Consider the following 26,422-nt stretch of genomic DNA (forward strand, 5'->3'; position numbering starts at 1 on the left):
CTACCCTGAGAGGCTCACCTTGGATTTAGCACAAAAGGTGTCTAAGGCACAAGGGCAAAAGGTTATCTCAGGAATGTTCTAGAGGATGAGGAGGTTCAGAGACAAGTTTGGTCTCTTTTACATAACAAAGGTTACGGGTTGCAAAAGGAAAATGGGCCTAGGCCTCTTTTCAGTTTGCTATCCAACTAAGCATTGCTTTTTTTATACCGGAGACTCCCGTCTCGACGACGGGGAATGATTCAGGCATGTGAATCTATATAAGCTTCCAATACTGGAGGACTACAGTTACAGGTAAGTAACTTGTTTTCATTTTGTCAAACGGCACATAATCGCTCTGAATCTGGGTATCTGCAAGTAAGCTGTGTCGCTGGGCAGTCAACTAACGATTTAGTGGAAACCTTTTGAAATTCATTGTCTGATTGTCTTAATCACTTTCAGCCCAGAGTCACTGGAACTTGTCGTAACTGAACTTATTGTGGTTTTGTGAAGGTTGGATCTCACAGATGCTATCTTTGCACTATGAGCCACTTTGATAATAGACCATTCAGAAGCTGCACATTCTCCCAAAGAAGTAAAATTGTTATGTTTTTTCCTCTTTTACAGTGCGACAGCCTCCTCAATAATTCGTTGGATGAGTCCTCCTGCAGCATAAAAGAGGAGAACAGTTTGCTCAACAGGGGATTCATGCAGGCACGGAGTGACCACATCTCAAAATGTAGTTATCAGTATTCGGAACCTGCACCTGTAAGTTGAATGTAACAGTTCTTTGATCATGGTTTCATATAAGCTGTGGATTTTGCTGACGCCAGGGATATTGTTTGTATAACTTCTGCTTTTTCTTTCCTGAACTGTAATTCTAATATTCGTGGTTTGACAACATTAGAAATTTGTTTCTGTTTAAGTGCTAACGTGAATATACCAGAGCCTCTGGTATGTCAAGCAGATGGACATTGTTCCTTGCAAACAATCTGTGCATAGCTCTAGGAGAACTTGAATAGTGCTAAATCGAAACCCATAGCCTTTAAGTTCGAGGCATGTGGGCTGCTGAATTCATATCTATAGCATAGATCGCCGCCTAGTGTTGGGTCCGGATGATTGCACATTGTTGTCCTGGAAGAGTCTTCGAAGTATCACGAGATAGGTGGCTCCTCCCCTGGACTACAGTGCGCATGGGCATCGACTCCATCCCCAGATTGTTTTTTTCCGCCATTGGGTTCGGATGCATATTTGATCACTCAACTTCGGAATCGATAGCAACTACTTTTCGTCCCAAAGGCCTTTCCTATAGCGTCGGTATTGTCTTGCGTTCGGTGCCCAGCTCTGTTCCGGCTCAGTTCCCGAGTCGGACATTCAGAGGAGTCGCGTGGCTCTTCGGTGCTCGAGGCCCAGTCAACGCAACCAGACTTTTTCAACGACACATCATGGAACGGAGCCCGTTCAAGAGATGTCCCGTGTGCAACTCGAAGTATCCCCACATCGATGTCCACCCGGTGTGCAACAAGTGCCTGTCGCCGGATCACGATGAAGCCAACTGTATGGCTTGTTCTCGTTTTCGCTCCAAGAAGACGATTCAACTTCGGCGCGCCAGGAGGCCCAGCAGACGGCCCCTGACTCGGTGAACATTTTCGAGGGGGAAGAAGCAAACGAGCAGGAAGATCGAGAGCCGATTTCAACTCCAGCGGCTGATATCGACTCCAACTACAACGCAGACGTCGAAATGCTAGACACAGAAGACGTTGTCGACGAGGTAGGAGACCACAATGAGGCCTATGGGGCCACGGAAGATAGCTCAGGTGAAGAGCTATGCCCCGTTCGAACAATAACTAAGGCTCCGGTCGAGGGATCGCCACATGGCCTTACCCATGATCTTGCACCTGGATCCACGGTCTCGCCTCCGGGCCCGGCTACGGACACTTCTACGGAGCCGCCATTGGTCAAATCGAAACCGAAAGTGAAAGCTTCGGTCTCGACAAAACAGAAAGTGGTAGAGGCGCCGTCGAAACAGAAAGCGCCTGTCGCCTTGGTCGGCTCCACGTCTTCAGACCTCTCGGTGCAGTCTAAGCCTAAGAAGGTTGTCGAACCGGTGAAGTCGCTCAAGGGCTTCGAGCCGAAGACTGGGCCACCGAAACCGCTTGGGCCACCGAAACCGCTTGTCAAGGCCGCCGACCCGAAACCGCCGGCGCCGAAGGCCGTCGACACAGAGGACTCGGAGCTCCGAAAGCTGTCGATCCTGCACGTCGGCCCGAAAAGGCCAGAAGCACTGTCGCCCTCGAGTCTGCACATGGTGGTGGATCGAGAACACCTGTCGGGTCGACGAAACCGTCCGCATCCTTCACGAAGCAGGTGTCGGACTCGTTGCAACGCATCAAGGACAAGGCTTCCGCTGTCGAACCGAAGGATGCTTCCACCCCGAAGCCAGCAGCCAAGCCGCAAAAGTCGACGGCGCCGATCCAGTTCAGGCTGCCGCCGAAAGTGGCGCCGAAGGCGTTCGCGCCCCGGAAGGTCGTCGACGCACCCATGAAGGTGTCCACGGGGCCGAAGCCTACCCCTGCAGTTGTAGGCACAAAGCTTCGACAACCCCTACTAGAGGAGCAGTCGGAACAATTTATCGACGCCGACACCGGTAAACTTTCCATCTACAAGCGAAAGATCACACAGGCACAGCCTATGGAGTCCTACACAATTCCTTTGGAGAGGAAAAAGGCTTCTACGGATTCCCCAGTTCTTGTTGAACTGATTACTCCACTTGCTCAGGACACTGATCCACTCTCGCCCACTTACTCAGATGTGGAAGCTGGGGACGGGGACGATGAGGAGTACAACTACCCTGCCGACACTGATCCGGAGGATCATCATGACACATGGGCAGATGCTGGGGACCCAGGGATCCGCAAACTGCCCCGGACACTCAAGTATATACTGTCAAAACCTCCCCTACAGAGGATTCTGCGGCATTTAATGCTCGTATTGAGAGGGCAGCTAATAATCACGACGTGCAGCTGCATGCTGACCCTATTGAAGTGGACTTTCTGTTTGATACCTTTTCCACCTCTGAAAAGACTGTCAAGACTCTGCCAATGCTGAAGGGTGTATTGAAACATGCTGCAGACATTTTTAAAGAACCCACACGTGCCAGGGTTATAAACCCCAGAATTGAAAAAAAGTACAAGCCGGCACCTGGCGACCCTACCTACATCAAGGGCCAGTTGCCGTTGGACTCCCTGGTTGTTTCTAATTCCCGGAAGAGGGCAAATTCACAGACTACTGGTGATGCTCCTCCCCCTGACAAGGAATCTAAGGTGCTAGAGGCATCAGGGAAGAGGGTGGCGGCTCAAGCGGCCAATATCTGGCGTATTTCTTTTCCCCCAGCACCTCTAATACCGCTGGTGGCACGAAAGCTAAAGCAGCACTCGATGACGCTCATCCTGGTTGCTCCAACGTGGGCCCGCCAACCATGGTACACCACGTTTCTAGAACTTTCCGTGGTACCGCATCAAAGGCTGCACCTCACACCCAGACTTTTGACGCAGAGCCATGGTGACATTCAGCACCCAGATCCGCAACAGCTCAACCTGGCGATCTGGCTCCTGAGGTCTTAAGAGTTTGGCTACCTCAACTTACCTCCTGACTGCATGGATATCATACGGGAGGCAAGAAAGACCACCACCAAAGCATGCTACGCAGCAAAATGGAAGCGTTTGTCATTTATTGCGTGGACCCCAACATTGACCCACTTGACGCGTCCACGCACAACATCATTTGTTATCTGTTGCATCTTTACAAATGCAATCTGGCATATGCTTCCATTCGGATACATTTATCCGCCATAGCGGCTTATCTCCAAAACAGGCAGCATCTCTCCCTTTTCCGAGTGCCTGCCATTAAAGCTTTTCTAGAGGGGCTCAAACGAGTCATTCCTCCCAGGACTCCACCTGCTCCTGAATGGAATCTTAATGTGGTACTCACCCGACTGATGGGTCCACCTTTTGAGCCTCTACATTCATGCGAGATTCAGTTCTTAACATGGAAAGTGACTTTCCTCATAGCCATTACGTCACTGCGACGTGTTAGTGAGCTCCAGGCGCTCACTGTACAAGAACCATTCATACAGATTCACTCCAACCGGATGGTGCTGCGCACTAACCCTAAATTTCTTCCAAAGGTGGTTTCGCAGTTCCATGTCAATCAGACTATTGAACTGCCTGTGTTCTTCCAAAATCCAGAGATAGTGGCTGAAAAAATGCTCCACACTCTTGATGTCAAACGAGCTTTGATGTACTACATTGATAGGACCAAAGATTTTAGGAAGACGAAACAACTCTTTGTTGCCTTTTCTGCCCAACACAAAGGCAACCTCATTTCCAAGGCAGGTATAGCCAGGTGGATCGTTAAGTGTATTCAGATTTGCTATCGAAAGGCTAAGCGCACTTTAACAATCCCCCCCCCCCCCCAGAGCCCACTCCACCCGTAAGTTGGGGGCCTCCATGGCTTTCTTTGGAAATATCCCTTTAGAAGACATTTGTAGAGCAGCCACATGGTCTACCCCACACACATTTACGAAACACTACTGTGTAGATGTGCACTCCAAGCAGCTGTAGGGCAGGCTGTTCTAAAAACACTTTTTCAAACATCTGCAGCTGGCACAGGCGGCCGCCGCTAATGGAGGGACTGCTATATATTCTATGCTATAGATATGAATTCAGCAGCCCACATGCCTCGAACTGAATATGCTACTTACCAGTATGCATCTGTTCTTGGCATGTAGGGCTGCTGACATTCATATCGCCCACCCTCCTCCCCGGCGCCTGTAGCGGCTGCAGAATTTACTCTTACTCTTAGCATGGCCACACTGTTACACTCCATCTTCGCCACAATGGCTAAAAACAATCTGGGGATGGAGTCGATGCCCATGCGCACTGTAGTCCAGGGGAGGAGCCACCTATCTCGTGATACTTCGAAGACTCTTCCAGGACAACAATGTGCAATCATCCGGACCCAACACTAGGCGGCGATCTAAGCTATAGATATGAATGTCAGCAGCCCTACATGCCAAGAACAGATGCATACTGGTAAGTAGCATATTCATTCCTACTAACTAGTCGTCTAGATATGGGATTGGAAATCTTCTGTCAAATTTGCTTTAACCGTTTCCGTGCAGCCGGAATTTCAGTGCTGTGCTGAACATTCCAATCGCGGGTGTGGTCGTGACGGAACCATTCCGTCATCAGCACAGCTCAACCGTGACTGATGACGGAATGGTTCCGTCACCAGCATCGAAGGGGTTAAAATATTTTTCACGTTGCAGTACACATCAGTAAAGTGCAGCTTTTCAGACATGCCCTTACTTTTCTTTTAACGCTTTTAAAGAAAATTCCAATTGTGTGACCATTAAAATAGAAAAATGAGTACTCGAATGAAGTATCATAAGGCAGACCATTTCAGTTCAGTGTTAAATGTATAATTGAGAAACATACATATGGTGTCAAATAACACAGTAGCTCAAATTAAAAAATATGTAATGCAGTAACTGTGGTGGAGCATGCTGTCCTTGTCAGACTTTTAAACCATGGTTATATTAACAATATATTCTATATGCAATCTTGCAGTGACTGACATTTGGCACTTAAATCACAGTAAAAATTCTGTCATTGGTTCTTCAATTTAATTACTCTACAGTGTAGTCGGTTCTTTATATAGTATACCAAAAATAGGTATACTGTGCAAAGAGTCCAGATATTTCCTTAGAAGTAGACAGAGGCTTACTCTATCAAGCCCAAGGTACTCTTCTGGGGGGGTACTGTGGTCTAGCAGTCTTAGGCTTATCAGAGAGGAGTGTTGGAGATCTGCTGCATGCACACAGTCAATTAATGATACATGCAACTTAATAAGGAGCTGCACACCAATTTATAAAAATAGCACATCTTTATATAACTTTAGGCACTGAGAACATCAAAATCAAGTAAGTCCGTTTAGAGTTAGGAAATTTACAGATTTTAAATATGGACACTTAAGGTAATTTCTGAAGTGATAACGTTATCCTATGGAGGAATAAAAACACTATACAGGGGATTCACAGCAACTTACAGGACCAATCTTCTGGACTTAAGTTGCGTATGAGGCAAGGTCCAAGGCTACACCAACAAATCACCTCTGGAGGCTCTGGGGCGTCTGGATGCAGAGGTGTTGTGGCATTGAGTGCTCAATGTTAGTCAATGGGGATCAATCCGGTCGGAAAGAGGCAGCAAGTTTGGACTGGGTACCAACTCAGGCTGAACCAACAAGGAGACTCAGGTCTCACGAAGCTCAGGGACGTGGGTACACCTTTGGTGCATTTCACTCGGGCCAGGGGCGGCGGGTGCAGGGGTGTTTTTAGACATCTGTTCTTCCCAGCCACGTCACTCGCAGAAGGGGGGCTCCACAAAGAGGTTGCAGGTGACTTTGCTGAGTCCCCTACTGGTGAATCCAGGGTGGGTTTCTTCTCTGGAAGACTAGGGACCACGCTGGCACTGTTTGCTCACTTCAGCTCTGGCTTGAATGATGGGTGCAGACCGGTGTCTGGTTTATGCGGTCCACAGTACTCTTGGTTCTTTCTTTGGTACCTACAGGGTGCAGGGAAGCAGCCCTGCTGCTCCACGGGAGTTCCTGAGTCTTGGCAGAAGCACTTGTAGTCCTCCCAGGCTTTTGGAGGCACAGTAGCTTACAGAATAAGTTGACTTTGGCACAATTGTTGGGAACACTGAACAGGCCGACAGGGTTGGTACCAAGTCGGTTGCTTCTTCCACAGTTTGTATTTTAGTGGCTCTTCAGTCCTTATTTTAGTTTATCAGTGTCTGATTTCCTGGTGCCAGGGGCTCCCCTAAATACTAGATTTAGGGGTGTTAGGGAAGTTTAGGGTAGTAGCCAGTGGGCTAATTACCCCCGGGGTCCCTAGTCCCCCTATATGACTACTTCCTGTGGGAAGTGGCCATAACCCTGTCTCTGAGTTCCTAAGTTTGCCATCACAAAGACGGCAGACTTCTGATTTTCGTATTCGCTTCAGGTAGCTCACCTTAGGGGTGGAACTAGCCTAAAAGTGAACACGCCTCTCTGACTACTAATTTTCCCACTTGTCTAGGTGCCAAATGGGCCATGAGCAGGGAGATTCGGCATCCTCTCCTGTGAGGGAAGCCAGAGTCTCATACCAAAGGTGGTGGTCTCTTTGAAGCTCCTAGCCTTGGAGTGCTAATTTGCAGGTCATCCTGTTGGAGGGGGTGTGTTAGATCTGGGATTTCTGGTAGGCTAAGGCTGACACCAAAGCCAGGCAGAAACCACCATTCTAGTCAGGGCAAGGGAGTCGCACGCCATGATAACCCCTGCTCACCCCCTTGGTAACTTGGCACGAGCAGACAGGCTTATCCCGGAGGCAATGTGTAAAACATTTGCGCCAGCACACAACAGCAACAGCATCCTAGGCACACCACAAAAGGAACTCCACACAAGGTTATATAAAAATAACTTTTGTATTGTCAAAACACATCAGATAGTAATCACACATGTACATTGTGCCAACTGGCACGGGCAATATTCACAAGGGATTATGTACAAGACAGGGCCACTTGGACCACTGTCAGGAATCAACACTTAGCAGAAATAGCACTTAGTAGACCATAGAATAAAGGATGTAAACTCACTGTAGCACAAATTAGCAAGTATAGCACACAACCAGTAACTACTGGTAACAGGTAAGTACCACCTGTACTGGAAAGAACAACCACCTAAGAATAAAATACATTTAGGGTGTCAGCAAGAACACATTACACATGATGCATCACAACATTCAGAGGTGTAGGGAAGGAAAACACATGATGCATAAAAACACATTCAGAGGTGCAAGAACACAACTCAATAGCGCAAAAACACATGATGCCTAAAAACATTCAGAGGTGTAAGATCAAGGTGCGTAATCATATTAAATGCATTACATTTCCTAGCACCACATCACATTGCGCAAAAACTCACATTAGGCAATTACCATCATTAGCATAGCAAGTAACCACATTGCGCAAACATCCCCTTAGCAATTACTATCAAAAACATAGAAATCACATACCAGCCCCCTGGCCAACTGGCCTTCCAACAAGGGGACTCAAAAACCCTGTGTCCAGAATGTCAGGGTGCGCTACCAATGCAGCCAGGGGTGCGCCACCGGCGCAAAACCTAAACGTTGCAGCTGCCCTCTAATTGCTGGGCAGCTGGGAACACTCACAAGGGCCTAAACGCTGCAGCTGGCACTAAGTGCTGTGCAGCTGTGACAGGCCTGGCACCTCTGTGCCACTTCTGTCCTTCTCAGGGACTCTCTCAGAATTGCGCCTAAACGGTGCAGCTGCCTATTAATTGCTGGGCAGCTGAGACATCATAACTGCGACAGGGCCCTCACTGGCCCTAGAACAAAACTGGGCCATCTGTTGGAGCCACGGGGCTCAGCACGGGCTTCTCTGGCCCTTTAACTCACTAATGTGCCCCAGGGATTGGAGCCACACAGGCTCTGAACAAATGATGGCCAACCGGCGGAGCCCTCCAGGCTCTAAGCTACACATGTCCCCTGGAGCCATATAGCTCTAAAGATTACTGGGGCTTCGGGGACACGGGGCTCTGTACCCACATGTGCTCTCTGGAACACCCTGGCTTTCTCAATACTATGGAGTAGTGTGGCTCACTGGTTAGAGGCGGCAGACCCAAGAGCAGAGGACGGCCCGGGACCAGGGTTCGATTCCCGACGCGGCAGGTTTCTGGACCAGGGTCAGCGGACTCGATAATTCTCTCGCCTCGGTGCCCACTCTGATCAGCGATCACACTCGGCAACTCTGGGCACTAGCTTGCCTCATCTTCACTAACGGCCCCACCAGACCGCCGGGGATGCCTGGTCTCACCCTGGAGATACCCATTAAGGGGCCATCTCTCAGGGAAGCCAGGAAGGGTTTCGCAGCGGTCGAAGCGTGGAGGTACCCCTTCGGGAGTGATTCCAGCGCTATATAAGCACATAATTAATTAATTAATTAATTGTCATGTGGTGCTCGATAAGGGGAAAAGCTGGCCCCCTAAACACTGACGCTTACAAAAGTCAATATGCCCCTAGGTGGAGCCCCGCGGTCTCAGTACGAACGTGGGGGCGGCCCGCTGCCATCGGGGGCCGCCCTGACTCTGTGCCCCACGTGGGAGCGGCCCGCATTGGCGGGCCGCTCGAGACTCCTCAACACTGCCCTTGGGCCACAAACAACAACACGCCCAGCGGCCTCTTCTACTCACCAGGCTGTAGGGCACTCCAGCGGCAGCACATCCTTAACGCGGCGGCACACGGGGCTCCCTCCACGCAACGGGAGCCCCACAGGATCCATCGCCAGCCTTCCGGGTTGTCCTCGGCAATAGGGGTAAGCGCTGAGCCAATCCCAGCGCGGCTCACGAGAAGAGCCCCCCTATGACGCGGCACTTCTCTGCGCTGGGCCAATCCTAGCGCGTCTCACCGGTGCAGTCTGCAGCGAGGCACCAATCACCGCGCGGCCTCTCCAGTCGAGCCCCCCAGAGCGAGCCAATCACAGCGTGGCCGCTCCGACGAGGAACGCGGCCCAGGCGGATGGCGGTGATTCATCTTCAGCAGTTTCATGCCCCGGGCAGCGGCGGTGAATAAGCGGTACGGCGTGCACCATGAGGGGTGGCTCCCTCGTCCTCAGCAATGCACACAAAGCAGGGTGGGCACCTGCGTAATTACAATCAAACATAAGCGAGGTGGGCTCTCGCAATTGAACCTACAACAGCGCAATCATAATGCGCACTCTGGGTTAAATAAAAGGGGTAGCACCCGTAATCAAAACGAATCAAAATGCGGGAAATAGGCAGGGTAGGCTCCTGCCATCCCAGGGCAAATAAAAATAAAGCGCTTTCCCAGGCGCTAAGGGGGCAGAGTCCATCAAGTCCCCAAGGTAGAGACTCCCATAGCAAAGGGGTCCCAGCATCAAGCATGGGATCCCAGGAAAAGGACTCCAGAGTCCAGGACATCAGCAGTCCATCAGGTATCCAGGGGCTGGGCAGGGCCCAGGGAGGCAAGCCTACCCCTGGGCCCAAGCAGCAGCACGCCCCTGGCAGGATTCAAGTCAGAAACAAGAACCTTTTGGAAGGGGACACAGCCCCTTTTTATACAGCAAAAACCTTTGTCTAAAGGGTGCAGGCAGTGGGAGAACCAGCTACAACTGGTTATAGGGAACTTCTTTCAGTGTGAGGGGCAGAGGCGACAGCCGCCCAGCAGGAGGTGGAGCCAGCATTGTGGCAGGCAGGCACAGCCCTATTCACTCCAAGGTGCTATCTCCTCCCAACACTCTAGTTGCAGATGCAGTCATTCAACCAAGGGCTGACTCAGACAACCTCCTGGGGGCTCCCCAGCCCCTGTCACCCTCAAACCAGACAGTCAATCCACAAGCAGGCCCAGGCACTCCTGGAGCCAGGCCCCAACCAATCATGTGCCAGCAGACTCACTACACATGCACATACATGTCTAGAAGTGGCACTTCCGCACTAGACATATTCATGCCACATACATCATTACGCAGCATTCAATCTCACGAGTTCGCACATACCAAACTCGACCCTGCACTCCCCACACATTAGGAACTACCATGGTCACAGATTCCCTATGCATTCCTATGGGAGGGCAGGTCACTCACCACACATACACAGAGAGCTCACACACTTTACACTGTACCACGGTGAAAAAGTGCGCAGAGGCCTAAAATCACCAACACCAGGTTCCAGAAACAGGCTAGGAAAAAGCAAAATGTTTCGGGGTGAACCTGCCAAAAAGGGCCAGGTCCAACAGGGTGCAAACACCCTCTGCCTGAGCAGGCTTTAGTTCCTGAGAGCAAAGACCCTCACCCTTAAGGTTCAGAAACTCAGCAGGGGGACTACTGCAACAAAAACCTAGTTTGCTACAATTCTTACCGTAATATTTCTCCTTATCACTGTGTGCAACTGCTTTTTTCTGTTGCTAATTTGATGCTTTCCCCATTTCTACAGATCAGCCTTGTACATATTTTGGGACCTTTTTTCACATACCTGGTACATCCAGTCTTGATGGATCGGACTGCATTATTTTGTCCCAGTAGTCTGTTCTGCCTCTCCGTCTTTTTCTGAGCCCATGGGATTTCATGGTCGGAGATGACTCGAATAGGCATTTTTTCTACTTTTGGACATGTTTTGCTCACCAGTGTCTATACCTTTTCTTTTTCCACTTCCCCTTTATTTCTCCTTTGAGTTGCTTTTATTTTGTGCATGCCAAAACCTAATTGGCTCAATGCATGTGTGAATTACTAGTTATTTGATCAAAGTTTTGAGGGCTGCACCTGGCAGTAGCACTCTATGCTGGTTGGAACTGGTGGATGCAATCAAAGTTTTTTCCCCAGTTTGTACCTTTTGTAAATTTACATATTTGAACCTACTACAGTTGCTTCTCTGGTGGACGGGGTGCTCACCTCATGAACTTGCTTACCTCATGAACTTGCTTACCCTGCCTGCCCTGCCTGGGACCATGCTCTGTTTAAGAAAAACATCTGTACATCAGCATTCAAGACTTCTAGACCATTCATTGACATACCAAACCGTACATCCATGAATTTGATGTTCCTCGTTCAAATATGAACTTTAATGTACTAAATTAAGAACCAGAGTGGCCCTACATATAATGACTTTGACGGAGGCTCAGCTACTGTATTACCTACCCATCAGTCAATAGGATCACATTACAGCAGAGCTCACACAGGGCCTGGCCAGCCGGTTTGGCAATTCTCTCAGCAGTTGCAATGCCTGAAGGAGATGCTTTTTTTTTTTAACTGGCTAAGGCTCAATTAAAATATTTTCTTGCTGGTACATTTTATAATCATATTATGCTTCTTTCTGACAGTATGGTATGTTCTAATTGGTTGGATGTTACATCCTGTTCATGAGATGAGTTTACATGATTATAAAAGTGGTGATGAAGCAGTTAAGGCACCATCTTTAAGGTCCAGTGGCACTTTTATTGAAACAAGCCAGTCTTTTTCAGCTTTCTTCTCTACTTTCTGCTGTAGCAGAGGGAGTTATCAGAAAGTGCCCATGATTTTAACAGTGAAAGAGAAAATAATTTTGTGGTATTTAGACACTTCAGGATGCAAACAAAACAGCATGTTACATTGAAGCCTGGTTCCCATTCTACTGCAACAAGATGTTCAAACCATGTTCACGAGATTAGGGCACACGCCATGAAAGTTTGTCTTGACAGTAGCACTCTGTGGAGATCACCCTCCTTAATATTTGCAAGATAGCAGTATGGGGATCTGCTACACCATGTATAAACATACCTGAATGTACAAGCCAGAAAGTAATCCAGTGTGGGCAAGCAATATTCACAAATCTTTACCAGTGAGGTAAAGCTCATCCCATTGTGAATATATGTATAATTACAGCGAATCATAACTCATGTAAGTCAATCAATTAGTCCACAAAAAGCTATTTTGCTGGAACTTCTGTACGCACTGTTTGCATCTTTTAAAACTGACTATTTTATTTTCTTGTTATGCCTGAAAATTATGTCTCCTTTTAAGGTATATTTCAAAGCGTACCCACCTCATTTTCAATCATTGAGCAATAAACAATGGGTGAATGGGCTGGTAAAACTTATAAAATATATGTATGTTAAAATTCTGTTACACTGGAATCCCATCCGGTCTATCAAAATAGATTTAAGCATGTGAGTTGGTAAGTAATCGGTTTGTTCATTTCTGGGCTCATGACTAGGCTGCAGGACCCAAATCAGTGTATTTACTGCATAGTAGAGATAGGCCCTTTTATTTCCTACTGAGGTTGAAATGAGTTGCATTTATCACAAGAAAGCAGACCGAGTAAGCTGTGTCCAGGTAACAATAAAGTTGAAGTGGTGTGATTTTTTTTTTTTTAAAGAAATTTGTAAGGTCTTTTCTTATGTTGTTCCATGAATTGTGATAAACGAGTTTCTGTAATAGGGGATCTCTGTGTATTGTCATAATCTTGTGAATAGTCCCGCCCATGTGCGTGGACCCCGGAGCAATCAAAATAGTCTCTTAAGTGGTCTTCTTCTGCAGTCCTGCATAGACACTTAAGAGAAAATCAAAGACAAATAATGCAGCCTAAAACTACAAGCCTAAATTGGCCAGCACTTCATCTCAAAGTGGAAAAGGTAGCCAAATGATATTAAATTTAACACACTTTGTAAAGCTCCACACCTAGAAAAACTCCCCTTTACAAAAATCCTTTGTCATGATAGAGAGGAAGGGTTGGACAGACAAGCCCCATAGGCTGCCATTATGTGTCAAGAAAAAGGATACCGTGCCTTTAAGGAACTCTCCAGAGACCCTCGGTATCCCAGGATGCACAGCCAAAGGCCTTTTACTTTCAGTTCTTTTTTCTGGCTCCTGCTAGCAGGACCCTGGAGCATTGAGCTCTACCTTTTTGGGTATATTTTCAATTTTTTCGCTTTTCCAGTGATTTGAGTGTTTCACTCTACGTCTGGTGTCTTCCTCTTCCAGTTGCTGTCTTTTTTTACCATTTTTGCCACCTCTATATTGTCGAAATGCCAGCTTTATTCGACAAGTACCCTGAGTGTGGTAGGAAGAAGGCTAAATCTGACCCCCACAGTGTGTGCATACTCGGTCTCCCTTTCACCTATGTCCCTGACTCCTGTGATATCTGTCACTCTTTCTCCAGGAGGCCCCTGTGTGATAGGGAGAAGATTCGTCTCCAAGGCCTGGAGCAGAGGAGACATCAAGAACCTGGTGAGACTTCTGGGCATGGAGGGACTATGTCATCATCCTCTGGCTGTGCATCGGCCTCTGGGGGGCTCCCCAGTCAAGAAAAGGCCCAGAAAAGGCACCGGTCCCGGTTGACGTCGATGGCTTCGGCGTTGAGGTATGAGTACCATCTGTTCCCCGTCGACCCAGGGCTCTGGGTCGAAGCGACGTTGGCGTCGAGGGGTAGGACTTCGAGACGTCGGACGAGGTCGACGTAGAGGACTTCACTGGCGTCGACACACCATCGACGTCGTGATGAGTCCTGAAGAGGCAGGCGCTCGCCGTCGAGGCGACACCGCCGTTCGCCATCGACGCAAAGGTCGACAACTGGGAGAGAAAGATCGACGTCAAGGCGAAGGCACTCGACGTTGGGGAGTTTGTCGACGTCAAGAAGAGTGATGTCAAGAAGAGACATGTCGAAGAGGTAGTCATCGAGGAGGGATTAGTCGATGTCGCAGAGGAAGTAGAGGCCCAGAACAGTGTCTAGTCCCTCTGTGGTTGGCGTTTCCTCATCATCGGCGAGTCACCGGTCGCGCCATCGCTCGTCCTCCGCGAGATCTGCGTCCAGAGCATCCTCCCCGAGGCCTGCTTGTAAGAGGAGAGTTCCTAGGTCACCAGACTCTGATTATTCCAGGACCTATTCACCCTCAAGGCCCAGGACACCTACGCCTCCTACTCTTCTGCAACTTCCTCCTCCACTGCCTCCTCCTCCTCCTCCACTGCCTCCTCCGCCTCCTCCACTGCCTCCTCCGCCTCCTCCACTGCCTCCTCCTCCTCCACTGCCTCCTCCTCCTCCTCCTCCTCCTCCACTGCCTCCTCCTCCTCCTCCTCCACTGCCTCCTCCTCCTCCTCCTCCACTGCCTCCTCCTCCTCCTCCTCCACTGCCTCCTCCTCCTCCACTGCCTCCTCCTCCTCCTCCTCCACTGCTCAGCGAACTATAACTGCTGAATTTCACTTGTTTTGTACGAGTGGAACTATAACGCCCCTGTAACCTTTTTCAGTAAATTTCTGGTTTTGTTTTAAAGTAGGAATGGTGTTTGCAGAGTGGTGGAGAAAGGGGGGAGGGCCTCCGACCAGCTCTTGGGTGTCTTGCAGCGTAGGACTTACAGAAAGTATCAGTAGGGTTTCTTGGCCCCAAGGTCCCTCAGCATCCAAGAGGACTTCATTCCCCAGCTAGTAGTATGCCAGGAGGCGTGTTTGCAGAGTGGTAGAGAAAGAGGGCGGACTACGACGAGCTCTCAACAATCCTGCTGTGTGGTACTTACTGAAGGTAACAGGAGGCTTTGTTGGCCCACAAGGATGTCCTTGGGGGGCCTACAACTCCCGTTACCTCCAGTAAGTCCCACACAGAGTGATTGCTGAGAGGGCTTGGGAGGCCACCCCCCCCTTTTTCTACCACTCTGCAAACGCACCTCCTGACTCAGGAGGAGCCAATTGAACAGATGGGCAGAATGTGGGTGGAGCTTCAAGTCCATAAGCGAGTACAGCATGGTCCTATCCTTTTTCACTTCTCATAGATCACTTTCCAGGCCTGTAAAGCATCAGTCCATGATCTCAGTCACTTGTTATTTAGATCTGTACCTTACTTGTATTACAAATTTGAAAAGCCGATTTTATCAGACCTGTTTTAGATTAGGCACTTTGTATTTCCTAGTAGCCCATCCTAAGAAGGGCTTGTGGTTCTTTTTTACCTCTCTGTTCTTCTGATGGGTTTTCTCAACAATCTCTGGGCCATTTTCTTTTTTATAGTTTTTATTCCAGACCAAGGACCTGTTTTTAAAAAAAAATGTATTGTCCGTGACTGCGCTCTTTTGGTTCTAGTTATTTTTCTGTCTGTTTGCTGTGTCTCCAACTGCTAGAGTCTGAATTTTGTTGTGCAGCAGTATTGAGCTACATTTGTCAACTACTCAAAATCAGAACGACTGTGACCTCTTTTATGAATTAATGCTATGTTTTATTCACTTTGTGTTGTGGATATAATTGGAAAATGGCATTGTGAATGACTTGATATTACATTGTAATGTTTTAATTGATTTTAATAATGTGTATGTATGATGGTTATTCTTTTATGACCTTGTGCCGAATAAAGCTTTGATTTGGATGTGATCATCTTTTCTGTATCTTTTGGCACCCGGCTTGCACTCATTCTTCCACCCAAGGGTGGAATTGGAATTTCACTTCCAATCATGTCCAGTCTTCTTCACCAACCAAATACTAGAGGAAAGACTCATTTGTATTGTAAAAGCCTTACACAAGGTTCTGCAGAATTCAATTGAGCTTTACCTCCCTGCTGCTAAACTGAGGCAAAAAGGGTTTTTTCCGTCTTTCAATCAAATGCGTAGTGCATGTTTGAAGTAACCAGGTGATGAGGTTATATGCACAAATTTGAATCGGGTTGTAAAGTTACTTTGATAGTTAAATTGTATTTCCTAACTGTGATATCCTTGCTTCTAGATTTTTCAAAAACTTTTTTTTAGTTCTAATTCATGATACTCTTCTATGTAGTCACACTGTGTAACGTAGTTCATGTTTTGATATATTTTTATTTTAATTTTCTTTTGTGTATGATTATATTGTGTTTTTTGCAGTCCTTTCTGACCCTAGGAAACTTGATGGACTACGAGGGTTATTAATCACAAAAGGATGGGGTCTGTCAGTTTCTTCTGAATGAAAAGTAGTTTTTGTAGCCTCTTGTGAAGTTTCTGTGTCTTCTAAAAGCAAACTGTATATGTAAGTGATTAAAAACTTGAAATGATTTATATAGAGTTACTTTCCCTTTAATTGGTCTGGTTACCAAAGCATGTTTTCATGTGGGGAGCTTGCCATGGATACACAACTCAACTGCTTTAATTGTGTAAAGTTATTTAGATTGTCTTGATGTAATTTTTTAATTGCTGACTTTATTTTTCTTTTCCCCCCGCTGAAGATGTCCAAAGAGTGGAAAGCTGTGGCTTGTGGAGGAACAAAGGATCAGCTAATCATGCAGCAGAAAGCAAGGCTCATCTTAAAGACATTTAAGCACAGTCATACGTCTCGGACCTTAATTTTATCCTGAAGTGTTCATGGATGTTTGATCTTGAAGGAAAAAAATCATCATGGAACTTATTTGGGGGAACAGGGATCCCCTTCATAAATCCTAACCAGACAACCCTGGGAACATGACCTTTGATCAGGTTCTAAAAAAAAAGCTGCCATAGACTGATGGTCTGATGATCAAGAATTCTTTGTATACTTTATTTTTTTTATTTTTTAAAGATGTCCACACCCCTTATTTTGGATTGTTTAAACTATCTGTTGAAGCTGCTACCAGTAGATATCAATTCCCTGGTACACAGAAGCATGCTTAAGAAAACATTGGGGCTCTCTTTTTTAGAACTGTCAAATTTTCAGTAGCCAACAACAAGATACTGATGGAAGGAGGGAGCCAACAACAAGATACTGATGGAAGGAGGGAGTCGGAGTGGGATGGAGGGGATCTTCAGTGACTAGGGAGTCATTTGGCCTTGTGGGACAAGTGAATTCAACATGGTTTGCAAACGGATTAAAGAAATGTGAGACAAAGTAAATGCATTCCTATCAAGGTTTTTAAACCTGAAATTGTTTTTGCAAGCCACGCTTTTGTGTGGCACTCCGTGATCATTGAAGTACTTGGATGCTGTTAATACATTCTCTGGATTGTTACCTTCCTCACAGGAAGTGAGACTCGCTGCTACCATCACAAACTGACAAGCTTCATATTTAAAAAAAAAAAATAAAGATGTCTCATTTAGACGGTTTAAACTGTCCCTCCATCTTCCTTGAAAATGGTGCTAGGTGTGACTGCCTTTAGGAGCAATCCTTGGTATTAGTAGGTCAAACCAGACATTTTACTTACGTAGTTTTGTGATAATGATGATGCAAAATATTTTATTCCAATTTAAGATAAAAGAAATTGGTTGACCTATTATGATTTTGAGAAGATAGCATACTACTCCATTTAGGTTTCTTTTCCCCGAAGATGATTTGTACTACAGTGTCTCAAGTGGGATTATCAATGTTTGAGCATCGATGAAGGATTACAGAGTTTCTTTTTCAGCTGCACTGATACCATTTCTTTTTAAGTTTTAGTTTTATGTACCTTGTGGTCTTCCCTTAGAGCACTCCATGTGTTAAAATTGGTTCCGCCTTATAAAAATGTTAGCGGATAAAAGCAGGCCTTTTAATGGTCCCTACTATTTTTTTCCGCTATTCTTCGTATGTTAACATTCGATACCTGGAAGCTCTTTTTGATAGCATTGTGTAAACAGTATTTAGCTGTTTTTGATTGATTAAATTGTGTGTAGTTTTGTTTGCACAGGTAGTTGGCTTTAACTATCACTCCTTAACCATCCCACAACTCGAACTGTGCACTGTTTTTTGGAAAACTATCCTATTCATATAATATCCAAAGTTGCACTATTCAGTTTATGTAGTTGTGCATTAGTATGCATCCGTAATAACTTTCCTTATTCATACATCCACTATCCTTATGGTTCACACATTTCCTCCTCTTGTGGAGTGGCATTCAAATGCTTAATACGTAATTTTCCGTTTCTGTACTAGGTGGCTTTCCTAGGTTGTGCCCAGTATATTCTGTAAACATGAGTCCTATATTTTGCTTCTTGTTGTTTATTCCTGAATACTAATTTACGATTCCACTCTTGAAGAAGCACATAAGGTCCTTTGTCTACATTTTCTCATTTGGTGCAATAATACGAATGACACAAAGTAACTTTTAAGGTAACCGTCTGATGCTTGTCCCAGCCCGTCTGCCAGTCCCTTGCTTGGAGATTAATTGTAGCCCAAAAGGTGAACCAAAGCTAACAAAATGCTATCTAGATGTCCTAAATATATTTGCATAGTCAGTGAACAATTTTTGAGTTTTATACGCAGTCGTAGTTTTATGAGCGGTATGCTTTAGAAGGGAGCTGTGTATTGGGAGGGGGGTGGGGGGGGGGAGATTAGTAAAAAGATGACTTGCTATTTCTGCAAGTCTTACAACTGCCCGAAGATGTCCTGTGATGTTTTCCAAATGCAGTGAGGTTGCAATGCAAAACAGTGAAAGACTGAGAGTACCTAGGTTTCTAGCATACATTTAAAATATTAGAAATGCAACCTAAAAGGGGCATATTTGAATTGCGAACTATACATGGGCATCGGCTTTTTAAAACACTATTTTATAAATCCTAAGTTCGGGTATGTCCGACTACTGCTTAAAGCTAGATTTGTATTTATTTATGGCTGAATATGCGCTAAGATTATTTTGATCTATGATAGTCTCTGGGGCCCTCATTGTGATGGGCTCCACAGGTTCCACCTCTGGGGCATGGGACTATCAGATTCTGTTTGTGGCTTGGTATCTTCTCTGAAGCTAACCCTTATGTTTCAGAACACCACTGGCCTGTGCACTATGATGTCTTACTTGCATGAGACTCTCGAAGGGACTTTGTGGTGCTAAGCAAAGATCATGCACTGATTAGACTTGGAGAAAAGGAATGTGGAAGGTGAAGACCCAAAGCGTTAGCAAAAAAGCAATTTCTTGATTGACTTCCTGAAGACCAGGAGGCTAGACTGCATTAGAACATGATGGGAAGGCTTCTCCATATTGTTGGGCCATACAAGTGTAAACGTACACCAAAGTGAGTCTACTTTATCTTCGGGATCTGTAATAGCAGCAGTAGTGTCAGAGAAAGGACCTGCTCAGAACCTTGTACTTAAAGCATGTTTATCTTGTACATTAAAGACTTTGTGCATAATAAAGAGGGTTTTGAAGCGTACTATTAGACACATTGTATATTGTTCCTAGCTCCTTTTATCAGCGGCGGCCAGCATAGGTAAACTCAATGGGGTGGGGCGTGGCAGGGGGGGGGGGGGCTCGACAGACGACTGAATAAGTATTATTTAATTATACCTATCCTGTTGGCTGTCGACTCCTCTCCCCCCCCCCCCACACACACTCCTGCCCGCCGCGTTATTATTTTATATTTAAGTTTATAAGGCGCATAGCTACCCAAGGGTTTCCCAGCACCGCCCAAAAGGAACCAAGAGAAGAAACAGAGGCCTATTGATTGAACTGCCATGTTTTCAGAGACTAACGAAAGTGGGCAAGGGTGGGCTCCTTCCTTAAGGACAGAGGAAGAGAATTCCACAGCGTGGGGCCTAAGTAAGAGAAGGAGCGCCCACCCCTGCGAGTCAGTCTAGGGACCAAAAATTTCACCTGATTTAGAAGAGCGAAGGAGGCGTGGTGGAGCGTAGGGTTGGACCACAGCATTCAGATATTGCGGAGCCTTGCCAGATCTTGAAATTGTAAGTTTGCGTTTAAAATTTGTTACGGCTCTCAACTCTAAGCTCGCGCAAAGAGCTGGAGGTGGAGGCTGCTCTGGGAATCCGGCAAAGCAAACCGGCTGCTGCGTTCTGTACAACCTGCATCTTGCGTATTACATACTTATTGGATCCTAAAAAGAGGATGTTGCCGTAATCCAAGCAAGAGGTATCAAGGGCTTGGACTACAGTTCTTTGCGTAGAGTTCAGCAACATTCACAGAATTTTCCCGAGTCATTTAAGGATGCAAAAGCAGGTCGATGCCACCTTTACTTCTTGATGCTTCATCGTCAGATTGTCATCAATAATGAAGCCTAAATTGCGGGCCTTGTTGGTGGACTGGGGTAGAACGGCCATTTCAGAGGGCCAATGTTGAGGACCCCAGCGTTCTTTGTTGTTACCCAGGATTAACACCTCCGTCTTCTCCCCATTGAGTTTTTAAAAATTAGCTTGCATCCAGCCTGCAATTTTACATAACCCTATTTGGAGGGATGAGGGCTTGGACACTCCGTCAGCAGAAAGGAAGAAGATTATTTGGGTGTCGTCAGCATAAGAAAAGATCGACAACCCAGCCTCCTCAGCAGTGGCCACCAGAGGTCTAACATAAACATTAAACATTAAAGGGCTGAGTATCGAGCCCTGTGGTACACCATATGGAGAAGCATGAATTTGTGAAGTTGCACCATGGGAGAATACTTGAAACTTCTTCCAGCCATTTGAGGGCGAGTCCTACCACGTAAATAGACTGTACAGCTTGCAGGAGCACGGTATGGGATACAGTGTCGAAAGCGGCACTTAAATCTAGCAATATGAGCGCCACCGTGTCCCCGGCATCCACACGACTATGCATCATTTCTGTGACTCCAAGCAGCGTGTTTTCAGTAGAGAAGCCTTCCCTGAAACCGGACTGGGAAGGATGTAAACATTTATGAGACTCGACGTAGCGGCACAGTTGCAGATTCATGTGCTTCTCCAGGATATTTGAAAATACTGAAAGCAGGGAACTGGGGCGGAAGTTTGATAGCTGTGTTGGATCATAAGAATGGGAGAATCATGGCATGTTTCCCCTCTGGTGGAACCATGGCTTCCTGTAAAGACGCATTGAGTAATTCCATGATCAGTTTCAGGGCAGGTAGCTCCATTTTTTGCAATACAGAAACAGGAAGTGGGTCTAGGGATGAGCCAGATTTGAGACTGCTTAGAATCTGACTAAAGGAAGTGGCATCAAGAGGGAGCCAGCGTTCAAGTTTACTAGAGGATAACTCCAAAGGGGCATCTAATTGAGCAGTTATTATTCAAAATAGAAGGCGCCAGCATAGTTTGCTGCGAGGAGATCGCATTTGTAGTCTTTAACGCTGAGTACATTTTCTCTTAAAAATCATTGCGAGATCCTCGCATTGAGATTCAGAGAGAATCGACAGAGCAGGTTGCTTGTCTGCTTCAGATAGCTCTTTCACAAGTTTAAACAGAACTTTAGGACCGTTCTGTGCGTTGGATATAGTAGAGTTCACATATTCCGCCAGAGCAGAATTACAGTGACCATGATATTCTCAGATTGCCTGTTTGTAAGCTGCTTTGGAGTCAGAAGCATAATCCTTCCTCCAGCGCCTTTCCAGCGCTTTGCACTTGCTTTTCTCTTTTTATAAGCTTAGTGAGAACCATGGGGCAGGGGGACAGTGGTTTTTCACCTTTAAAAAGGAGGGGGGAGGCAAGTGTCGACCGATAGTAGGGTCAATCTTAGCTAAAAGTGTATTAAAAGTTTTCACATCTAGTTTACTCCAATTTTTTGACTTAGCCTTACTACCCAAGATAGTAGTGGATGAGTAAGCGGAGTCAAACTTAACCTTAAAGTCGACCAGGAAGTGGTCTGACCAGAGGATAGGGAGCGCTGGGGAGCAGTGTATACTAGAGAGATTAAAAAAATAGGGTCCAGTAAATGGCCCGCTACATGGGTAGGGCCAGTGTTATAAAGCAAGTTGTTCATGGCCGCCAAATCGGTAATCAAAGTAGTACTGACCCTGCATTTGGATCAGTAATAACAAATTGAGAGAGAGGGAAAAGGGCACTCTTGGTCCCCCTGTTAAATCTTGTAAAACAACAAAAGAGTGTCGTGAGAGAAGTGTGTAAGCACTAGACACAGAGAAGAAATCTCCCTGAAGAAGTCACAGTGGAAATCAGCTGTTTTTTTTTTTTTAAGAAGGCCCTAACTCACCACCCTGGGTGATGACATGCTTCCACGGGGTCCGGTAGCAGGAGACGCTAGGTGCAAAACGGGTGGCAGGCGTTGCGGGCGGTGTGCCATTGTCGCTTCCCCCCCCTCCCAAGACCCATGGGGTGTGGATCTTGTGCATTACAAACAGTACAGGGACCTCAAATTGAAGGTTTCCCATCACTTTTGTTTGGTTTTTGCACTTTATTTTACACACTTGTTTTTAACTTTCACGTCCTATGGTAAGGGTGGGCCTTAGCGCGCCCATACCGCCGAGGTACACCACCTGACGGTCCTGATGAAAGCCCAGTAAATGACACATAGACGGGCAGAAACACGTTGACCCCACTTTAAGTGGAAACAACCGAGTCATTAACTGGTAAGTTTCCCACACATATTTTACTTATGTCAAACTGACCATTGAATAAAAAAATGTCTATATGGTACAGTTTCTGAATTTTTTTTTTTTTTGAAAACCTTTATTTGCATCAATAAGATATACAGTCGTGGGCCCACAACCAAATTGGCCGGCTACAATTCAAAAAGCGATCAAAAGTCGTAGTAATCAACACAAGACCAATCGGCAGGCAAGCAAACATATTTAAAACATTGTGAAGAAAAGGACACGCAACTTTAACGGCCCAGTCTCAGGAACAATGAAGGTTCATTTTATAATAAGGGGACAGGTTTGTGTAGAATATGGGAAGCCCAATGTACAGGAATACACCCTCGCCAGAATGAAAAGAGGGGGGGGGGAGGAAGTGAAGACACAAGGTCATCGCAATACAAAATAAATGCAGAATATACGAAAAGCATACAAGTATTATCAACATCTCATATCTCCCACCCCATGATACGCTAACAAACGCTAAGGGAGCGGATAAATTGGACTAACTCAACCAACCCGCCATACGAGCCCGGGGAAAAAGGGGGGGGGGAGAGAAGGGGAGAGAGAAGAGGGGGGAAATTAGGGGGGACACTGAGGGAAGGAATCCAATAAGGACAAGAACGGGAAGAAGGGAGGAAAAAGGAATAGGAAAAAGAAAATAATAGGAGAAACACTGCGTGCAAGAGAGGCGCCACTCCGGGCCACGCGACCCGCGGCTAATAACACAGAAGAAAGTAAAAGGCTGGCGAGAAGAAGGGTATGGAGTCGCAACGGAAAACATCAGAACTGATAAAAGTGGCATAGCGACAGACTCCAACCCACTCATGCCAGAGAAGCGAGGACAGAGGCGGCACCCCTATAAAGGGATAGAAAAGGGCCATAGAACCAAGAAAATAAACTTCTGAAAGACCCCGCCCACCCCGCACCACTGCAGAAGGCTACGGCCTACCCTCCCAACAGCGTGCCTGTCGCCCTAATCCGAAACCCGAAATATAGTAGAGAAAGAGAGAAGAATAAAAAGACAAAAAAGAAAGGAAGGCACATGAAACAAAATAATACGGGAGGGAGGAGCCAGAGGATACAAACAAACACACTCGGCTGCGGCCCTTCCCCGACCATCAGATGAATAACTACCCGATCAACATTACATCATCACATATATCAATAACCCGCAGAGGGGGGGGGAGGAGGGAGAGGGGGAATTTCGTGGTGTAAAGTCTCACAATGTCGAGAGTACCTGCGATAATACAACGGACAGGCAAACCAGCAATCTATCAATGTTGTGCAACTCACCCCCAGCCCTTCCTAACCACGAAACCAACCCAGTAAAGGACAACACGGTGCAGACCATCCAATGCAGAACAATTATAATAGTGACTAGGATTACGGCAGTAACGCAGAGCAGGGAGAGTCACCAAGCCGATGGGATACAAAAAATCAAGAAAACAAGTCAATTGTAGCAGCAACAACAGGATAGGCAAGAATAAGCAGGAACAGCGGCGGGCCCCACAAACGAAAGCCAAGCGCGGGGTCCAGGGCCGCCGGGCAGAACAAAGGCGAAGGGGCCCCCTCCACACAGTCAGCCCCGGCACGTCTCACCCCCCTCCAGCCGCACGGTCCGCAAATCTGGCCGATCCAGGAACTCTGGGGCATACGCACAACGGCTCCCACCAGTGGCTCGCCCTCTCGGCCGGGGCCGGCAATCTCAGCACCGCCGGTCGGGTTCCACAGGCGAGGTCCCGGTTTCAAGCACCCGGAGGCCCCAATCTTCTCGGACAGAACTGCGGACCCACAGCACGCAGGAGCCTCCGGACCAGACGGTGAATAGGAGTAGATCATCAAGTTTCAATAGCTGCAGAGAAGTATCGTCGCGGTACAGGATAAAGTACAGGATATTCAAGTTTGGCCGGAGGGCCGACAGAGCCGAGCTAAAAGGCGACCATCGCGCTCTCAGGCTAGGCTCCTCCCCCGTTTCTGACATTTTTAATTCACATTTCTTTTCGACACTTTTGCCACAAAGAACCTGCTCCGCAGTAATCTGGCGTTGTAGCACACCAGGGAGGCATTCGGCTTCTCCTGCATTTGGATCGTCAAAATGAAGATTCAAATCTCCCAAGATAGTAAAATGAGCTGCATCTAAAAAATAGGAAGCAATCAAATCAGGAAATAGAGAAGCCCAAGGGCCAGCAGACCCAGGTGGACGATAGAGTAAGAACCCGGAAAGCGTAGCGTGGGGGGACAAGGCTGGTTGAAATATCATGGTCTTGCAGTCCTTAAAAGCTATATTTTCAGATTTACAAGTATATTGACTATTATAATACTGATATTATGATACTAATGATACTGCTTGATCTCAGCGCAGCCTTTGACACGGTCTCCCATGATATCTTACTGAGCCGTCTGGAAAGCATTGGGATCAGCGATCGGGCACTTGAATGGTTTCGATCTTTTCTCACGAACAGATCCTTCTGAGTGTCAGCCCCTCCTTTCATCTCCCTTCCCCATGCTATTGGCCAAGGAGTACCACAGGGCTCTGCCCTCAGTCCATTCCTTTTTAATCTGTATATGCAGCCCTTAGCGGCAGTGGCTAAAGAATGGGATCTCACGCTGGTGTCGTACGCAGACGACACACAGCTGGTAATTACCCTCACTGAGGTGCCCTCTACCTCTGCTACAAAATTTAGGGATGGGCTGGCCGCAGTTGCCAAATGGATGACTGAAAATTGCCTGCAACTGAATGCAGGGAAAACCGAGGTGTTACTCCTGGGTAAGAACCCCAGCTACTGGAACGACCACTGGTGGCCACCCCTGCTGGGTCCTATCCCCCCTCCCAAATCTCTGGTCAAAAACTTAAGAGTATGGCTGGACTCTGCGCTGAACTACCAAACTCACACCAAGAAGGTAGCAGCTACATGCATTGGGATACTGAGAAGCCTCAATACCATTCTAGGATTCTTCGACCCCAAAACACGACAGCTCATCGTCCAATCCACCATCCTGGCCCGACTGGACTATGCGAGCGTCCTATTATTGGGCGCCAACAAAGCAGAGACAACTAGGCTCCAGCGAATTCAGAACTCTGCGGCCAGGGCAATTGTAGGCCTTCCCAGAAGGTGCTCTGTTAGAGGCACCATACAGAGACTCCATTGGCTTCCCGTAGAAGCCCGCATTCAATTTAAGGCTCTCACCACTGCTTTCAAAATCCTGAAGATGGAGGGCCCTGAACTCCTCCAGTCGCTGCTTACTCCGTACACCCCCCAACGCCATCTTCGCTCCATGGATCAACAATTAGTAATAGTCCCCCGCACAAAGCTCTGCCGCATCGGGGGTCGCTCCTTCAGACTTCTGGCAGTAAAACTATGGAACACACTGCCGCTCCATATTCGTCGCCTTCGCGACCTGTTCGCGTTCCGTAAAGCAATTAAAACTCACCTCTTCCCACGTTTGTAGGTCTCTATCCTCCCTTCCCTTCCCCCAGTAGGTTGTGCTATGGTTCTTAGCGCCGGGACGCCCCGTTGCTGGGGCAGCTGTCGCGCTCAACAAACCTTTAACATAACATAACATAACATATAAATAAAGGCCAGGCCACCCTCTAGTTTCTTTGTGATATCTTCTTACTATTGAGTAACCAACCGGCAGTGAAGCCGCTACATCCGGGCC

The 26,422-nt window shown here is 47.0% G+C and overlaps 1 protein-coding gene across 6 annotated transcripts in view; it reads left to right on the forward strand.

Annotated features, from left to right (window-relative positions):
- MYBL2 (MYB proto-oncogene like 2) overlaps positions 1–17,601 on the forward strand; it is a 230,784-nt gene extending 213,183 nt beyond the window's left edge. For all 6 annotated transcript variants that reach the window (XM_078652136.1, XM_078652134.1, XM_078652139.1 and 3 more), the window contains 2 exons: positions 604–744; positions 16,753–17,601. In XM_078652136.1, the coding sequence (XP_078508262.1) occupies positions 604–744; positions 16,753–16,881 (270 nt within the window). In that variant the 3' untranslated portion in view covers positions 16,882–17,601. The remainder of the gene's footprint in view (positions 1–603; positions 745–16,752) is intronic.
- Positions 17,602–26,422: the final 8,821 nt, after the last annotated feature.

The sequence above is a fragment of the Lissotriton helveticus genome, chromosome 7 (assembly GCF_964261635.1).
Source record: "Lissotriton helveticus chromosome 7, aLisHel1.1, whole genome shotgun sequence".
Lineage (NCBI taxonomy): Eukaryota > Metazoa > Chordata > Amphibia > Caudata > Salamandridae > Lissotriton > Lissotriton helveticus.